Source organism: Mustela nivalis (assembly GCF_964662115.1).
Source record: "Mustela nivalis genome assembly, chromosome: 3".
Taxonomy (NCBI): Eukaryota; Metazoa; Chordata; class Mammalia; order Carnivora; family Mustelidae; genus Mustela; species Mustela nivalis.
In genome coordinates, this window is record NC_139022.1 from 76,389,341 (window position 1) to 76,409,071 (window position 19,731).

The 19,731-nt window shown below is 34.0% G+C and overlaps 1 protein-coding gene and 1 pseudogene across 15 annotated transcripts in view; one reads left to right on the forward strand and one right to left on the reverse strand.

Annotated features, from left to right (window-relative positions):
* Positions 1-19,731, reverse strand: part of TENT2 (terminal nucleotidyltransferase 2) — a 68,264-nt gene that overhangs the window by 44,551 nt on the left and 3,982 nt on the right. For 11 of the 14 annotated variants that reach the window (XM_082724799.1, XM_082724788.1, XM_082724796.1 and 8 more), the window contains 3 exons: positions 15,586-15,756; positions 15,291-15,380; positions 12,529-12,766 (listed from right to left, as the gene is read on the reverse strand). In XM_082724799.1, the coding sequence (XP_082580925.1) occupies positions 12,529-12,766; positions 15,291-15,380; positions 15,586-15,719 (462 nt within the window). In that variant the 5' untranslated portion in view covers positions 15,720-15,756. The remainder of the gene's footprint in view (positions 1-12,528; positions 12,767-15,290; positions 15,381-15,585; positions 15,757-19,731) is intronic. The other 3 variants (XM_082724793.1, XM_082724792.1, XM_082724791.1) reach the window with 1 other exon arrangement.
* LOC309861696 (transcription factor BTF3 pseudogene) lies at positions 16,001-19,728 on the forward strand (annotated as a pseudogene). Its single transcript has one exon. The product of its transcript is annotated as a transcription factor BTF3 pseudogene (transcript).

The window sequence follows — 19,731 nt, forward strand, 5'->3', positions numbered from 1 at the left end:
GTCAATTCTTTGTCATTTTTGTCTTTTTGGGTTTTTGTTTTTTTGTTTGTTTTCTTCTCTTGCTTTATTTTTAAAAGATTTTATATATTCATTTGAGACAGAGAGATACAGAGAGAGAGCTTGACCAGGGGGAGAAGCAGGCTGAGAACGAGCAGCAGACTCCCTGCTAAGCTGGGAGCCCAACATGAGGCTCAATCCCAGGAGCTGGAGATCATAACCTGAACTCAAAGCAGATGCCCAACCATCTGAGCCACCCAAGCACCCTTCACACAAAGTTTTTGTAAGAAAACTGAGAATACAATAACACTCCTACAGATAATAAAGCACACCATAAAGACCTGTCAACAAAACTACTGGAAATTTAAACACAGCATATCAAGCCAGAGCTTTCTCTTATGTTTTAATTTTCCAAAAAGATAAGTGACTATAAAGCATATATACAAGTACTAACAAAAAAATTTGGAAATCTACATATTAAATACTTATCAAAAACAGCAAAAAAACAGTAAGTATTTAGAAATATATTTACAAAAGATATATAAAACTTGTATACTTATTACTAAGTATTGATGTGGGAAATTAAAAATCTAAATAAATGCAGAGCTATACCATGTTCATGGATCAGGTAACTATTGTTAAGATGTTAATGCTCCTGAAATTAGAGTCAATACCATCAAAACAAACTAAAATACCCAGGAGGTTTGTTTCTAGAAGTTGAGAAAGTAATTTTAAATTTTATTTGAAAAACAAAAGACCAAGAATAGAAAAAAAAAAAAAAAAAAGGGAAGAAGAAAGTTGGGAGAATTTGCCTTATTCACCGTAACAGTTACAGTAAACAAGAAAGAAAAGTACAGCATAAGCAAAAGGATAGATTAAAAAGATAACAAAAAATGGGGTGCCTGGGTGGCTCAGTGGGTTAAAAAGATAACAAAAAATGCTGAAATATTCATGAATATAATATACCTTTCATGTCCTTCACACTAATGAGGGAGACAGGTATGGATGAAACAAAATTCATAGTTATGTTGGTAGTTTTCAAAGCTCAGTGATATGAAGATTTATGTCACTATATTCTATATTTTCCATAAAAACCTTTTTAAAAGGGGCGCCTGGGTGGCTCAGTGGGTTAAAGCCTCTGCCTTGGGCTTGGGTCATGATCAGAGTCCTGGGATCGAGCCCCATATCGGGCTCTCTGCTCAGCAGGGCGCCGGCTTCCTCCTCTCTCTCTGCCTGCCTCTCTGCCTACCTGTGATCTCTGTCAAATAAATAAATAAAATCTTTAAAAAAAAAAAAACTTTTTAAAAGCATCCAAGTTTATAAAAGATTTGAAAGAAGTTGCCAGTAAAGTGGTTAATATAAAATCTTAAATAACACTTGAACCTGAGTTTTATTCATTTGCAGAACTAGCAAACTAGAGCCTATAAGCCAAATACTGTCCCTGGACTGTTGTGCAGAGGCAGTAACAAAATAATTTTTATATTTTTTAAGCATTGTTTCAGAAAGAAAGAAAAAAGAATATTTAACAGAAGAACCCCACATACCCCATTATGTCTAAAATATTTACTAGTTGGCCCTTATAGAAAAAGTTTTGCCAATCCCATGATCTAGAGAATCAGTTAGGCAGATCAATACAATCCTAGAACTATCCTACATATGACTATCCTAGTAGATACTATCCTACATATGACTACTTTTCTTAGGTAGCAAAAAGAAATTTCTTCATAACAGTGCTCATATTTAGGAAGTTCTTTCATCCGAATGATATCCATATAGAAACATCCTTATACAAAAAATTTATGATTATGTGAAAAATATAAAATTCTATACACTTACTCCTTTCCCTTTTTTTACATTCATGGAAACATTTCTTCTCTTTCAAGTACTGCTATAATGGAGAACTAACAGGTTTCTATACAAAAGAATTCTCCTCACTATCTAGCTATTTACTTCGGGATTCACATTATCAAATTGTGTTCCTGCATCCTAGAACAGACACCATATAGAATATAGAGTACAAATGAAATAAAACGCAAAATATAAGTACATACATGCTGAAATATGACTTCTACTACTTAAGTTTAGAGAAATATTTCAGAAGATGGCTCAACGTTCTTCTAATTCAGAGGGGGACGGAATGTATGATATGAATTCTCCTCGGCTAATAAGTATCAGTCATCAAATATTCAAATCATGTATGTAATACAAAGGTGACTATGAGTAACAGCACTTTAGGAACTTTCTTTAATTGCTTTTGTTTCACTCAGAAGTATATATTTCCCATGTTGATTTAAAAAATTACTCCAACAAAGTATTCATAAAATAGATTATTCTTATAGTTGTTTCAATGTCTACAATACTACCTGTTTAGGCCACCTCCCAAAGTCTATTACTTTAATTTAAAAGTACTTGTAGAACGTATCTCTTTCTCACTATAAGTGAAAGTTGCATCTGTTCAAAACTGTACAAAAGTCTCACCTCCATATAAAATACTAAAATAAGTGTTCCTTCCAAATATAAACATTCATTTTTCCTAAAAAATATTGTAACCTGTCTTCAAAGTCAGGCTCAAAGAAATTACCAATGAAGTTTCTGTCTTGGGTCAACACGAGCCATTAAGGACATGTATAGACTGAAATTCAGGAAAGTTTTTAAATGTGTCAATAAATAAAGCTTAAGGTATAACTTTTACATGTCACCAGCAGCTTCTACATCTGTCTGTGCTAGCTGTGTACCCACATAAAAGAAAGTGAAAAAAATCTTTCACCTAGGATTACCAAGACCTGATTACATACTATATGAAAACAGTAACAGGTTTTTGACTAAATGTAAGTGCTACCTGAAACAACAAACATAACTCTGTAATGAGCTTTCAAAGACCAGAGCCAATAAAATTAAATATGGTACAAAATACACTAGTTATGAATTCATAAACATTTCAAAAAAAAACTGGCAATTCCTCAGGCTCTCTCCTGTTCTCTCCCCTCAGGCAACAAAGATTGCCATAATCTTTGTTATATACAAAAAATATATATCTGGAAAAATAAAGCTAGAAATGTAATAAAAGTTTAAATTCATTTTTGATGCTAAATTCCCTTTCTCTTAAAATTAGCTAAAATAAAACAGAATCAGGAAAATGCCATGCCAAAAACAACACACTCCTTATTAGTTTGTTAAATTATTATGTTTTTGTATAGAGCAGAGTCTTCTTAATTTATAAAATGGCATACTGATTAGGCCGTTTGAATTACTGATTTCTTTCCCTTAAGTCTGATTGCTTTTAGGCATGTATTATTACAGAACTTGACCAAGAAATAAAAGGAGAATGGAAAAACAAAACAATCTTTCACTTGAGGACCTGTTCTGCAGAGTCCTGGCCTAGATTTTCTACAGAAAAATACACCTTAGTACTTTTCAAACTTTTCTGACACATACATTATAAAGATAGAGCCGTAAGAATAAATTTAAACAAGGAGGTGAAACAAGGAGGTGAAAGACCTCTACAATGAAAACTATAAAATATTGACAAAAAAAAGAAATTCAGGACAACAAATAAAATGAAAGGTATCCCACATTCATGGATTGGAAGAATTAAAATTGTTAAAATTGTTAAAAAGTACAAATCAATCTACAGATTTAATGCATCCCTATGAAAACGCCAATGGCATTTGTCACAGAAACAGCATTGGTAAAAGTCCTATAGAATCACAAATAACCCAGAAAAACTACAGCAATCTTGAGCAAGAACAACAAAGGAAGCATCACACGCCTGACTTCAAATTATATTACAAAACTATGATAATCAAAATAGTACGGTACAGGCATAAAAACAGACATACAAACCACTACAGAGCCCAGAAATAAACCCGTATATATACACAGTTAACTTACCTTTGACAAAGGTGCCAAAACTACACAATGGAGAGACTACACAAAAAGGATATTCTTCAACAGTGTTGGGCAAACTGGGTTATCTACATGTAGAAGAATGAAACTGGACCCTTATCTTACATCATACAAAAAAATCAACCCAAAGTGGTGGTTTAAATATTTAAAAGTAAGACCTGAAACTGTAGAACTCTTTAGAAAGCACAGGGTAAAAGCTCCTTGACCGTGGTCTTGCAATGATGTTTTTGGACCTGACACTAAAACCACAGGCAAGAAAAGCTAAAATCAACCAGTGAAACTACCTCTAAGTAAAAAAATTCTGCACAGCTAAAAAACAGTCAACAAACTGAAAAAGGAACCTACAGAATTGGAGAATATATTCGCAAACAACAGATCCAATAAGGAGTTAAAATCCAAAATATCTAAGAAACTCATATGACTCAACAGCAATCAATTTAAAAATGTGTGAAGGACGTGAACAAACATTCTTCTGAAGAAGATACACAAATGCCAACAAGCACCTGAAAAGATGTTTAACATTACTGATCATCAGGGAAATGCAAATAAAATCCACAATGAGGTATCATCTTACCCTTGTTAAAATGTTATTATCAAAAAGTTAAAGATAACAAGTATTGACAACAATACGGAGGAAAAGGAAACCCTTCTACACTGTTGGTGAAAATGTAAATTTTACATTCACATTATGATATTACAATCACATTGGAAAACAGTAATATGAAGGCTCCTCAAAAAATTAAAAATAGAACTACCATATGATCCAGCAATTCCGGGTATATATTCTAGCAATTCTGGGTATATATTCAAAAGAAATAAGATCACTATCTCAAAAGCAGTATCTGCACTTCCATGTTCACTGCAGCATTAAACACAGTAGCAAGGGACACCTGGGATGCTCAGTCTGTTAAGCGTCTGCCTTCAGCTCGGGTCATTATCCAGGGGTCCTGGGATCAAGTCCCACATTGGGCTCCCTGCTAAGCGGACAGCCTGCTTTTCCCTCTCCCTATCTCTCCATCTGCTTGTGCTCTTTCTCTGGCAAATAAATAAATAAAATCTTTTAAAAAAATAAAAAAATAAACACAGTAGCCAAGATATGGAAACATCCTAAAGGTCTGTCAGCGGATAAATGAATAAAGAAAATGTGGTATATATACATATAAACACCCATACACATTCATATACCCATATACAATATACATACATACCCACACATATACACAGACAATGGAATATTACTTGGCCCTACAAAGAAGGAAATTCGGCCATTTGCAACATGGACAAACCTGGAAGACATTAAGCTAAATAAAATAAACTAGACATAGAAATACTGCATGATCTCACTTATCTTAAATCTTAAAAAGTCAAATAAATAAGTAGAGAGTAGAATGGTAATTATCAGGAGCTGGGAAGTAAGGGGGAAATGGGGTGATGTTGGTCAAAGCATACAAACTTGCAGTTCTAAGATAGTTCCAGAAATACAATGTATAATATGTTGACTTTAACTAATAATAATGTATTATATATACCTGAAATTAGCTAAAAGAGTAGATTTTAGTTGTTCTCACCACAAAAAAATATGGTAACTAAGTGAGGTGAAGGACATTAGCTTGATTATGGTATTCATTTCACAATTTATAGACATTATAGTATACACCTTAAATATATACAATTTTTGTCATTCACATTTCAAAAAAGCTGGGAAAAAATGAGGTAGGTAGATGTGTGCATACACATTTTAACTACAGTTGACCTTTGAACAACACAGGTTTGAAATGCACAGGTCCACTTAGACTTTTTTCAATGAATACAGTATAGTACTGTAAGTGTATTTTCTTTCATATGATTTTAACATTTGTTGTCCAGCTTACTTTAAGAATGCAGTACTTAATATGGGCGCCTGGTTATGGGTGGCTCAGTTGGATAAGAATGCAGTACCTAAAACACATACATACAGTAGGCTAAGAGAAGTTTTTTGGGTGTCAAAAATTATACAAAGATTTTCAACTGAATAGGAGGCTGGATCCCCTCATCACTGTGATGTTCAAGGGCCAACTGTATTTGAAATTCAGTAAGCTAGCACTTTACAAACATTTTATCCCCTTTTTAAATTTGTTTCTAAATAAGTAAAATAATGAAACATTTTTTAAAAATTTTTTAAAGATAGAACCTCTAAGAGATCTGTAACTGTCCCTAAGCTGTTACTCCAAGGGTGCCAAGAGGATCCATAAAATTTTCTCCTTTCCAAAATTTAACATTATACAAGAAACTTAAGTAATTCATTCATAATCATCTTTTTATTTTACAATCAATACCAAGAATACCTCAGCCTAACCTCATCTCAACTAAAAATTCAAAATCAATTATTTCAATTCACATAGTATCTTCAAACTAACCAGAATTTCCAAAGAACAGTTATAATAGATAGAATTCAGGAGCTTGATTAACTCTTGATTCCTCTACAGCCTCTTTTTTGTCCAGGCAACCATATATTCACCTAAAAGCTAGAGTGAAATAAAAGTTAATTCAGAAAGGTAATTCAGATATCTTACTTAAAGAGTTGTTTGTTAAAACAGCAACTTGAAAAACAGACAAAAGATTTTAAAATGGAAGAAAAAAGTAAACTCAGAGGGTATTCATTTTAAATGAATCTTAAATCTTTAGGTTTCAAAAGGAAGAATATAAAGTTTCAAAAAAGCTTTTACTAACAAAATCTTTCCTTGGAGCTGGCTGAACCAGTTGACTGATATAATATTAATTACAATAAATTTATTATTACCAATCTTAGATCAGTCAGTCATCTACACCGTATAGCAAGTACTGTTTCAAGTTCTCCATTCTATTTCTCTGGTCACAGCTTGATTTCCTGCACTTAGCCAATGCTATTTCAAACCTCCACCATTCTCAAACCTTGGACATCCCACTTCATTCTCCCCACTCGTAATAAATGACCTTGCACAGTAACTCAGAAAGAAAACAGGGGAAGCCACTCAACTATGGGAACTCCACATTAACTTCTCCGTATCATACCTACAAACTTCCTCGTTATCTATACCTGTCTTCCCTTCCTATCCTCCAATTCCAAAAAGCTTTCCTCTTACCTAAAGCCAATTACTCTACCTATAAGCAGGATCCATGCCCCTTCTACCTTCTGAGGAATCTTACTATGATTGTTCTTCTGTTTGCAGAGTGGTTAATCTCTTCTCTCTCCACTAAATCTTTCCCATAAACATTTATATGTGGTTGAAGTTTCTTCAAACTTAAAAAAATCTCTGTTCTAATTTCACATCTTTAGCCCCTCCCCTTTACAGCAAAACATCCCCCAAACAGTTGTATATATGCTTTTAATTTCCATTTCTGCTTTCCCATTCTTTCCACAAACTATTTTAGTCTTGAATCCAGGCTCTTTTTTCTCCCTGAACAATCATATCCATCCTCCTGGCTTCAATTACCATCTATATGCCAATGATGACCAAACATACATTGCTGGTCAGTATCTTTGATGTGAATTCCAGATCTATAATATAAAACTTTCATCTCTAATATCTAATTTGATATTTCAAATGCATGATAAAGACATGTCCAGACTTCATGAGGCCCCTGCTTATCCTCCAATTCTTATTAAACACAAACACACATAAATACTGCTGCTCCTCCATTTTGTTCCACCTCAGTGAATGATCCTACCATGAATCCACAGAGAAGCCTAAAACTTAGAAGTAATCCTCAGTACCCTCTTCTCTATCTAATCTAGTTATTCTCAACCAGAGGCAATTCTGTAGTTTACCACTGCTCTTGGGCTGAACACCAAAATAACATATTAGTTTTTGGCCCTCTTCCCACTTCCCCTACCACACTTCCGCCACTTTCCCCTAATCAACCAAACTCCAACCACCTTGGCCTTCTTTCAGTTCCTTGCTTACTCCATGTTCCCCTCTATAGGAGGAACCTCGAAGATACTGTTCCTTCTCTCTGAAGCATTCTCTCCAACCCCACCACACTTTCACTAGTTAACCCCTACTCATCCTTCAGATCTCAGCTAAAACGTTACCAGCCAAAACATGACCATCCCTGACCTCAAAAACATTCTCTCAGCATTGCAATTTTCCTTCACTGCACTTACAAATATACTTGAATGACTATTCTTTCACTACAGTATATGTATATGGTAAAGAGACTGTGATCATGTATATTTAGCACAACACTGTGATAGAACACTGTAGCATATAGATAACAGCAGTCACAAGTATTTGCTGAATAATAAATAAAAACAGAATCTCTACTCCCGAGTGTTTCAATTGTTACTTTTATTACAGGTGACTTCAGGATTCCCATCTCTGTCCCCGCTTTGCTTCTGAAATATATACTGCCAATTCAACTACAACATATTTTTCTACAATACCAATTAACTTACAGACAATTGGTAAGTAAGTGAACAGTATCAATTCAACGTTTGTTGAGTTAATTTGTACATGGAGCTGAAATTATACATCATAACCATGAAGAAAAAAAAAGGAATTCCTTAGTTTGGCTGCTGCACAGGTAGGAATCCTTACAGATCTAACACAACTAAAAATAAGTTCCCACCTATTTGGGTTCCCACTAAATTGACGGTTCCCACTCAATAAAGCATCCTGTCAGCCTCAAACAGCTCTCTGCTGATGTATTTCCTTCTGTGTCTACTAACAGCAGCCTCACTGACTCAGAGCTCCACCTTTAACTGCCTTGTCTCAATGCCCATCACAAGGCAATATCTCAACTCTATTTCACACATTTTTAATATACCCTGCAGCAGCATCCAGCCATACTAAGCCGCCTACCCGGTCTGACCAAGTTACTTCCCAAGGTATCAATTATTACTCTTGATAGTGTTCTGGTTACAAAATTGTTTAGGTTTTGAGTAGCCTACTCCAGCTCTGTTTTCCCATAGCCCTATATTCTTAGTGTGCAATATGCAGAATACAAGCTTCCTCAAGGGCACAAAAATTACAAAGCTTACCACAATTCCAAATAGTTCTTGACTAGTCCCTCAATTAATTTTATACCCAAAATCCGTATTCCTTATCTCTGTTAGTAGTCCAAAATCAAATCACTGGAGTCACAAATGTCCCACTCTCTTTTCCCTATATTCAATGATTCCACACATTCTACCAATTGTCCTTATTCATGGTCTCTCACATCTTTCTCACAACCGTATGCCATAACTGAAAGCATCAGCACATCTCATCTGAATGAATTTAATAGCCTTCAAGGTAATAATCATCCATCTTCCAGGGCCTCCTTATTCCAAGCTCAACTCCACTATACCACAAGAACTATCTTCTCCAAAATACCAATCTGATTGTGTTATTCTTCTACTCAAAAAACTTCTACGGCATTCTACTGTGCATTCAAGGCCCAAAATCACTACCCCATTTCTATCTCACACTGAAGCTCCCATCCACTTCACACTGTAGCAGAGGTAAACAGAGGTAAACAATACAAATCATTGAGCACACTGCTGGCAAAAAAAGATACTTATTAATATTAGCTATCACCATAACAGATTACCTGGTATTACAGTCAGTTCTAAGAATGTCACCTCCCTAACCCTGATTTTAAGCACCTTAGGTTCCTTCTTTTTGTATTATCAGAGATAAGGGTCAAATCTTGGTTGTGTCACTTACTAGCTGTGACCTTGAGCAAGTTATTTAGCTTTCTGAGCCTCAGTAAAATTAGGATAATATCCATGTCATAGGGTTGTTGAAAAGACTAAATGACATAACATATGTAGAATGCCTAGAAGAGAAAAGACATCAATAAATGTTAGTTTTCTTTACAAGTGTTCGCTTAAAGAATGAACACAGAACCAATTGCTTGCCTTCTTTTTCCTACAACTAAGCAAGTAGATAGTAGCACTCAAAGAAATTGGCTTAACAACGAAATGTATCTTTACCTTTCTGAAATAAACGCTTACTCCAAAAACATAAGATTTAAGAGAAATTTTTCCTATGCTATCAAGCAAAGAAAAAGTTAACTGATAAGGAACTATACTTTACTAGATGATATATACTGACTAATATGTTATTAAATTTACTAAAACAACATATATTTAGTCTATATGCAGAACTAGCAGTTATTTAGTTAGTTCTAACAGTTAACTATTAAACATATAAATACATGCAAAAATACAGAAAGCTTCAATACTTATAAATTCCATAAAAAATGAGCCTGCATACATACATTAAAAACCCACATATAGTAAAAAATTCTTATACATTCCCTCAAAGAATTGGTCTGATTTGATTTACAGCACAGGCTTTCATATTATAGCATTACAAGAGTTTCTTTAAAATGAAAAAGCAAAGAAAGGAGAAAGAATGGGGGGCTGGGGGTAGGGGGAGAAACAGTACCAAAACTTCTCAAGTAGTCTTTTCCATTTTATTTTGCCTCTTCCTCCCTCCTCCTGGTTTTGCCTAACTGCTTTCCTACTTTATAATAACAAAAGAATGACAGACCCTTTTTAATAAGTAGTGCTGGGACAAATGGACTAAACAAAAGAATGAAACTGGACCCCTACTTCATATCATATAAAAATTAAGTCAAAATGGACCGAAGACCTAAATCTAAGAGCTAAACTATAAAACTCTTAGAATAACACACAGACATTAATCTTTGTGACACTGGATCAGGCAATGGTTTCTTATATACAACACCAAATGCTCAGCAACCAAAGAAAAACAGATAAATTGGACTTCATTAAAATGAAAAGCTTTTGTGTTTTGAAGGACACCAACAAGAAAGGAAAAAGACAAACAACAGAATGGGAGAATATATCTGCAAATCATATACCTGATAAAGGCCTAATACTGAGAATATATAAAGGACTCGTTACAACTCAACAATAAAATATAAAAAACCCAATTAAAAATGGGCAAAAGATCTGAATAGACAGTTACTCAAAGAATATACACAAATGGCCAATATGCAAATGAAAAGATGACTAACATCATTAGTCATTAGCAAAATGGAAATCAAAATCCCAATGAGATACCATTTCATACCCACCAGGATAGCTATAATCAAAAAGACAACAATGAATGCTGGCAAGGATGCAGAAAAACTGGAACACTTATGCACTGCTGGTGAGAAAGTAAAATGGTGTAGCCACTTTAGAAAACACTTTGGCAGTTCCTCAAAAAGTTATACATAGAGTTACCACATTAACCCAACTTCACTTCTAGGTGTATACCCAAGGGAAATGAAAATATGTCCACACAAAAACTTGTACACAAATTTTCATAGTGGCATTATTCAGAATAGTCCAAGACTAAAACAGCCCCAAAGTTGATCAACTGATGAATGCATAAACAAAATAGGCTATATCAATACAATAGAGTATTATTTAACTATAAAAAGAGACAAAGAACTGAAACGTGCCACATGCAGAACCTTGAAAATATGCTAAGTGAAAAAAAAAAAGCAAGACAACATAATGTATGATTCCATTTACATGAAATGTCCAGAATAAGTAAATCCAGAAATAAAAAAATCAATTGGTGGTTGCCAGAGGCAGGCAGGTAGGGTGAGAAGGTAAGGAATGGGGAAGGGACTGCTACTAAGTACAAGACTTCTTCTGGGGATGATGAAAACATACTAGAATTAGATAGTGGTGATAGTTGTAGAAATTTGCAAATATACTAAAAATCACTGAATCATACACCTAAGAAGAGCGAATTTCATGACAGCTCTCTCTCAAAGAAAAAAAGAATGATAAAGGAACAAAAAGCAGCACAAATGAAGAATGAAGCAAGCATTCCTTTTTGACCCAACATTTTTTGCACACTTACTATATTCCAGACCTATGCTGGTTGCTAGGAACCCAAAGATGAGTAAAACAAAGTCACTATACTTTTCAGGATCATTCTCCTCAGCCTACAAATGTCCTATTTCTCAAAAATGGAGCAGCTTTGAAAATGCAAAAATAGCAAATATAAGCCATAGACAAGCTAAGAGAATGCAGACATTTATGTTATAAACTCTTACAAATTACGTAGATTTTTTTTGGTCAGGGGGCTGGATTTGCTTCTAATATTAGTGTTTAAATAACACATGGCTCCCCAGTGCTGATAATGTCATTTTTAAAATAATTATTAAATAGCTTCATTTGTTTAAAATACTCTTCACAAATAATATTTCAGATAAATCTTTCTTTGTCATATCACTCTGAATGTATTGATTTCTCAGTGACTTCTGAACTCTGATTTTTGACATTCAAAAACCTCATAACACAAATATCCCAAAAGAAAATTCTTTTTGACACTTTATTACAATAACCATATGAAAACGTATTTTTCTACAATAAAAATAAGTAAAAACAGAGTACTCTAAACTAAGAAATTGAATGTTCTGAGCCCTAATCCAGACTTTTATGAATCAGAAAAAATCTGATTTCCTGACATGAAAGCTGCACTTCCATAAAAGAACAGCTAACAAAAAATTTAAAAAATCAAATTTAGACAGAAAACTGTGTTAAATAAACAAAGCAAAAAAGGCATATTCAACTTAATCCAAAACATTAGGTATTTCTGGTGTTTTTAATGCATTATAAACTTCCCAAAAAACTAAAATCTACATTATTATTACCTTATCTTTGGCCTCGGGCAGTGGGATTTCTCTAGGTTCTAAAAATGGTATTTCTCGAAAAGGTGGAACACATCTGACTATATCTGGTACATAGTGTGTATGAAACAATGGCGGCATTGAGTATCTTCTTTCACCTGATAAAGGCACTATGTGGTTAACTATAGTTGGCTCTTGGTGGGGTGAATGGAAACGTTGCCGTTTACCGTCAAGAGGAAGGTTTTTTTCATCGCTTAATCTCCTGAAAACAAGCAATATACCTTAGTGATTAAAGCTATAACTGTCTAATAACAAACAGAAAACAATTACAAATATATAAATAACAAATACCATTAACGACTCTTTTCAGCAAGGCCACATTATTAGTTCTCTATGAATCTTTAAATATTTATTATAGGCACAAAAGATCCCTTAAAAAATACCTTAGGAAAAATGAATAGTAACAATGCATATAAAAAAATTAATCTCCTACATTTGAACTATCTCAATGTTTTACCTCACAAGTGAAAACTTTGTAGGAAAACTTCTCTTCACATATTACTAACAATAAAAACCCAAATTCTAACAAAGGGAGAGTAAGTAAGTGAACTGAGTGTCTATATTTTAAAATGCTCTTTAAGAGGCACCTGGCTGTCAGGAAAGTGTGAAACTCTTGATCTCTAGATTGTGAGTTCAAGCCCCATAATGGGTGTAGAGATTATTTAAAAATAAAATCTTAAAAAATATCTCGTGTGTTTATGTTTGTGTGTATTTAAAAGATCTTTAAGTCCACCTGTGTTCTGGCTCATCAGTTGGAAAGATCATATTAAAAAGTTATGAAGACAATGAACTACTAAAGAAATATGGAAACTAACTGTATTTCAGATAACAGTAAAGTCTTAATGTTAAATTTCTTGGGCATGAAAAACACATTTTGGTTATATAGGAGAATATCCTTGTTCTTAGGAGGAACACACTGAAGTGATGTCTACAGCTTTTTCATATGGTCCAGAAAAAAAGAAGGAGTAGAGAGAAAAAGAGGCAATAAATAAATAAATAAATGTAGCACAACTTTAATGAATCCAGGAAAATAGCATACAGGGGTTTATTGTACTACTCTTCAAATTTTTCTGAAGGCATAAAATTTTCAAAATCAAAAAGCAAAAGGAAATAAAAATAATTATTTGTTTAAAAAAATACTTCATTGATACATTAAGTTGTTCATACAGATAACACTTTAGGCAACGGGAAATGGTCTGGGTTCCCTTAAGCTCTAAAATTCCATGGGTCGTAGCCACTTGAAGGTTTTTATTATAACACTCCTTTAGGATTACACGAATTCCTCACTCCTTGATCCACGAAATAAGTGGAACTCCTACTCTAGTAAAAATATACAGTGCTAACAACGTAAGAGTATATTTAAGATCTTTTAACATAAAAGTGATGTAGCTCTATATGCTGGATAGCTTCTACTGAGAATGCCAATTTTAGTTTTTAAAATATGTGTAACCATGAGCCAATGGTATTAACTTTCATTTGTGATTCACAAGTTAGCTATCAGATAACTTCAAAAATATTAAAATCTGAATAAAGTCAATACTTTTAGGATCATTATATAGCTTTCCACAACAACTCTGAGTACAACTCACAGTGCTTCTAAGCAGAGGATCTAGAGCCAGACCACCTGGGTTCAAATCCCAGTATGCTTCCACCTGAATAACTAGTTGCTTAGCCTCTGTATGCTTCATCTTTCTCAAAAGAAGAGAAGTAACATACCTCATAGAGTGTTGTGAAACTTAAATTATTTGTAAAGTCCTAACAACAGTGCCAATTTAGTGACCAATTATTTCTTAGCTAGTGTTATTTTAAATTGGACATAAAGATATGGAATAACTACATAGGCTTTAAATAGTAGTATCTTGCCAGTACTGCCAAATTTTATTTTAATAATCATCTCTAAAGTTCTATTACAATGACTTTGTGATACATCCATTTCTTTTAATTGGTTAAGATTAACTGATTCTGATTTCTCTATAGAAAGCTTTAAGTCATGTAGAAATTTTTACTAAAACAATAGTTATTATGGAACCTTACCTGTGTAAGATTGAGATAAATCAATAGTAAACTTTATTGTAAAGAAGGTATTATGGGCTGAGCTGTGTACCCTCAAAATTCTTACAGTTTAGCCCTAATTCCCAGTACCTCAAAATGTAGTTTTGGACATTTGGCCTTTAAAAACATTACAGTGGTGTCATTCAAGTGGGCCCTAATCCAGTATGACTCGTGTCCTCAGATGAAGAGGAAATTAGGACACACAAAACACAGAGAAATGACCATGTAGGACACAGAGAAAGCAGTCATCTACAAACCAAGGAGTGAGGCCTCAATAGAAACCAAACCTGCCTGGACCTTGATCTTTCAGACCTCTGGCCTCCAGAATTGTGAGAAAATAAATTTCTGTTGCTGTTGTGCTTTGTTATGGTAGCCCCAGCAAACTAATACAGAAAACTGCCTAATTTAGTTAATATTTTAATTCAAAGTAGTATTCTGAAGAAATATAGCTTCATTCCATCTAAAATTTGCAGTGTCAGGAATAAATCAACAAAAACATCCCTAAATTTTCTTAAATATATAATAGAAGTTTTAAAATTCTCTGATAGGACTGATCACACAGGTTCCAGAAAATAAAATTTAGGGCATAGTACCCATCCAATCTTAATATAAGAAACACTGATCTACAGTTCTGAGAAATCCCAACTCTTCTTCTAAAATTAAGAAGTACTTACTTCCTTCCTCGAAATAATGGAGATGTTGAGGTCTGTATTGGACTGACATTTCCATACGTCAACTGCTGTAAAGACACAGCTCTTGACAAGCTACCAAAAACACATAAAAAACAGTAGTAATAAACACTTTTACCTTAAAAACAAAGAACCAATTTCATAAAAACTAAATATTTCACTGACCAAAAGAAAACAAGACAATGACATTTTAACTTCAAATGTTTCATATGAAAAGGGCTTCTGTCAAGTAGAAAACAAAATTTATAAATGATATGGACCAAAATATCACTGTACTTACTCTGTATTCTGAAAGTTAAACTGTGCATCTATAAGCTGCTGGTGTGAATAAAGAGTTGGCGAGAGGGCAAAGAAGTTATGTTGTTGATGGTTTGGGGTGAAAGGCGGGCGACCCAAAATTGAGTTTGGGAACATGCTCTTGTTCACTAAAAGTGAACATGTATTCTTCTACCTAGAATAGTTTTAAAAGACAAATTATTATATCTTAAAAATATTGAACTCTTTATTAACTAACATCTACTATTTAAAAGCAATCAGTTACCAAGTTATGAATTTCATTTGCAAAGTTATTTCAAAAGTTTAAACATCAATATGTCCCACTACATGCAACAAAAAACTTGGTAATAATGAATTTTATTTTTTTAACTTTTTTTTGCTGTGCTCGCTTCGGCAGCACATATACTAAAAACTTTTTTTTGCTAATGAATTTTAAATCTAGATTAAGATAATTATTATTCAAATAATAGTAAAATATATGCAAGTTTCTAATTTCTTCAAAATTTCCCCTAATATCAACAGACCTTTCAGAAATAAAGTTATCACCACCTACTCTGATAATTTAAAAAAACACCCAATACAGACATTTAATGAAGCCATACAATTCTTGTGTTTATTTATACCCAATCTAATTTATTCAAAGATATAAGCCATAATAAGATAACCCGATTCCTAAGATACAGATCTTACAGATCTTCTTAGAGATCTCCTCAAAAAAGGGAAGGAATCTGTACTGCCTAATAACTCTAAAATTCCGAGATTCCCTTCAAAGTCTAAATAACTTCTATAAAGGACATCTAGTAAGAGAGAGCTTGTTCCACAGCAATTGGAAAAATTTATATATAATAGTCCCCGCTTATCCATGACTTCATTTTCTGTGGTTTCAGTTATCTGTGGTCAACTGCAGCCCAAAAGCAAATGATCCTCCTTTGACATAAACTCAGGTCAATAGCAGCCTAACACTATGTCATAATACACATATCATTCACCTCACTTCATCTCATCACATAGGCATTTTATCAACTATAGCATCATCACAAAAAGGGTGAATACAGTATAAGATATTTTGAGAGACAACATTCATAAAACTTCTATCACAGTAGATTATTAAAACTGTTCCATTTTCTTCTTAGTTGTTATTGTGCTGAGTTTATAAATTAAACTTTATCATAGGTATGTGTGTAGAGGATAAAACCATAGTATATATAGGGGTCAGCAGTACCCAGTTTTAGGCATCCCCTAGGGGTTTTGGACTATCTCCACTGTGGATAGGGAAGAGGGGGCCTACTGTACAAAGCAATCAGAATCATTCAGTGACCAGGTAAGAGACTAGATATTTATACTTTGCAATGACTCATCCCAAAAGGCTGGAAACTTACAAAGAATAGGTTCAGGTAACAAAATGAAAGCAAATACTAAGAAAAATCAACAAAGTGAAAATAGGATTCCCAGCCCACCTCCCAACACAGGCAACAAGAAAACTCATCTATGGAGTAACTGAGAAAAAACTATATACTATAGTAACCAGAGAGCCTATAATATAGTAACAGTTTTCCAAGGAAAAGTTAAGCCTGCTAGGAAGCTACAGTGAAGCCTACTACTGGACTGTCCACCCATATACAAAGAGCTTGCAATTAGATTTCCAGTAACTCTCACTTAAAATAAACATCCACAGATCACCATTAGAAATAAAAAGATCAAGGAATAAACAAAAACAATGCCAAGAACAAGTTAAAACTCAAAAAATAAAATAAAATAAAATAATAAAATAAAAACACTCCATACATAAAACAAGAATATGCTGTTTTCAGGACACCTGGGTGGCTCAGTCAGTTGAGCAACCAACTCTTGATTTCAGCTCAGGTTGTGAGATCAAGCTCTGCATCGGCCTCCTGTCCTCAACATGGAGTCTGCTTCCTTCTCCCTCTGCCCAAGGGGAACCTGGGAGGGGAGCAAGGGATCCCCTGCTCATACATTCTCTCTCTCTCTCTCCAGTAAGTAAATAAATCTTTAAAAAAAGAGGAAGAAGAATCTCAGCTGGTCCACCCAAGAACCCCAGGACCAACCCTATTCCCCCCACACAGTCCCATTCCCACTCCAACAAGATGAAAGAAGCTATCACTAACCAGAAGAAACTCACCAAACTGCAAGTACTAGTGTGCATTAGTGGGAAAGGAATTGCTCACGGAAAGAAGGTGGTTCACAGAACAGCTACAGCTTAAAAAGTTCGGGGTAAACAGTATCTCTGGTATAAAATTGAGTATGTTCACAAACCAAGGAACACTGATCCGCTTTAACAACTCCAAAGTTCAGGAATCGCTAGCAGCAAACACTTTCACCATTAAAGGCCACGCTGAGACAAAGCAGCTGACAGAAATCCTACCCAGGGTCTTAAACAAACTCAGTGCAGAGATTCTGACCAGTTCAAGAAGACTGGCTGAAGCTCAGCCCAAATAATCTGTGGATGGAAAAGCCCCACTTGCTACTGAAGAGGAAGAGGATGATGCAGTTCCAGATCTTACGGAGAACTCAGAAGAAGCTTCCAAGAATGAAGCAAACTGAACTGAGTCAACTTCTGGAGATAAAACTTGAAGAAGTTACTGGGAGCTGCTCTTTTAAAGTATGACTGCTTTTTAAAATTCTGTTCATGGATCTAACAAAATCTAGATCTCTAATATTTTTATGCCCAAACTCCTTGGATACTGCAGCTCTTTTCAGTTTTTGCTTACACACAATTCATTCGCTGCAGCTAATTAAGCTGAAAAAGCCTGAGAAGAAAGTTGGAAACAAGGTTAATAAAGTTCTTTGCCTAAGGGGAAACAAAAAAAAGACTATACTGTTTAAAAATCAAAAAAATCTCTTGAAAGCAGAACTGTTGAGTAAAAAGTTAAAAGATAACACTGAGGAAATCTCTTAGAACAAAAAGGAAAAACAGATGAGGGTAGAAAGGAGGCAGGACAGTAAGAGGAAAAATATAAGAGAATCAAATTATATGGTCAAACATAACAGAAGTTCCTGTAGAAAAGCGAAAACACAGAGAAGGAAATTATCAAATAAATAAAACAAGAAAATGTCCAGGGCTGAAGAAAACCAATTCTGAGAATTAAAGGACCTAATGAGTACAAAGCACATTAAAAAATAAATACACATCAAAGTATGGTGAATTTCAGAATATCAGGAAAAAGCAGCTTACGAAATATTACAAAAGAGAAAAATGTTATAAAAGGGCTGACAATCAAAATGTCTTTAAACTCCCTAACAGCAACAGAGGAAACAATAAGACAATGAAGTCAGTGCCTTCAAGCCTCTGAAGAAAATGTTCTCAAGAAGTAATTCCATACCCAGCTATAATAACAAGGCAAGGGCGAACAAAAGCATGTTCAGACATGCAAGGTATCAAAAAACAAAACAAAACAAAACCTGGGATCTAGGAAAAGGGAGATCTGCTCTAGGGCAGAGACAAAGCAAATTCCCTCGGATGATGGTGAAGGGAAGCTACCAGTTTGAATTAGAGCCAAGAAGATAAAGGGTTTCAAGAAGATAGCCAAGAAGAAAAAAACTTAAAACTTTACTGACAGATTATCTGATCTGACCACAGAAAGGAGTTCTGCTAACAGAAAAGAAATAATCATAGAAACAGAAAAGTAGCAAGTTGAAAAGAAATTACTAAATAAACAACAACAAAAAAAAAATCATGTAAAAAAGAAAATACAATCATGACCTACTTGGTTCTCACAATAACACAAACATTAAAAATACTGACTTAGACAAAAACTGTAATAAATTTATTATATATCATTTATTACATATTAAAGGATTATGTGTATGTTATATAGTTACATGTTCGTATACATTATAATTTAATGATAAGAGGGTACATAAAGGTGCTAAATCCTCATTTTCAGCAGATGTCAAATTTAAAAACAACCTATAGAAGTTTTTTAAGCACCTTTTTTTTTTAGAAGAACAGAGGAAAATAACACTTAAGTAGCTAAAAGAAATGTAGCTGCCTTTGACTATTGAGACCAGACGGCTGGAAAAGCTGGAGCAAGAGAAAAATAGGAAAGTAAAATACAAAGAGCCAGAGAGAAACTAATAAATCACTCATACAAATTTTGTCTTTTTTCTTTTTTTTCAATTTTGTAAAATT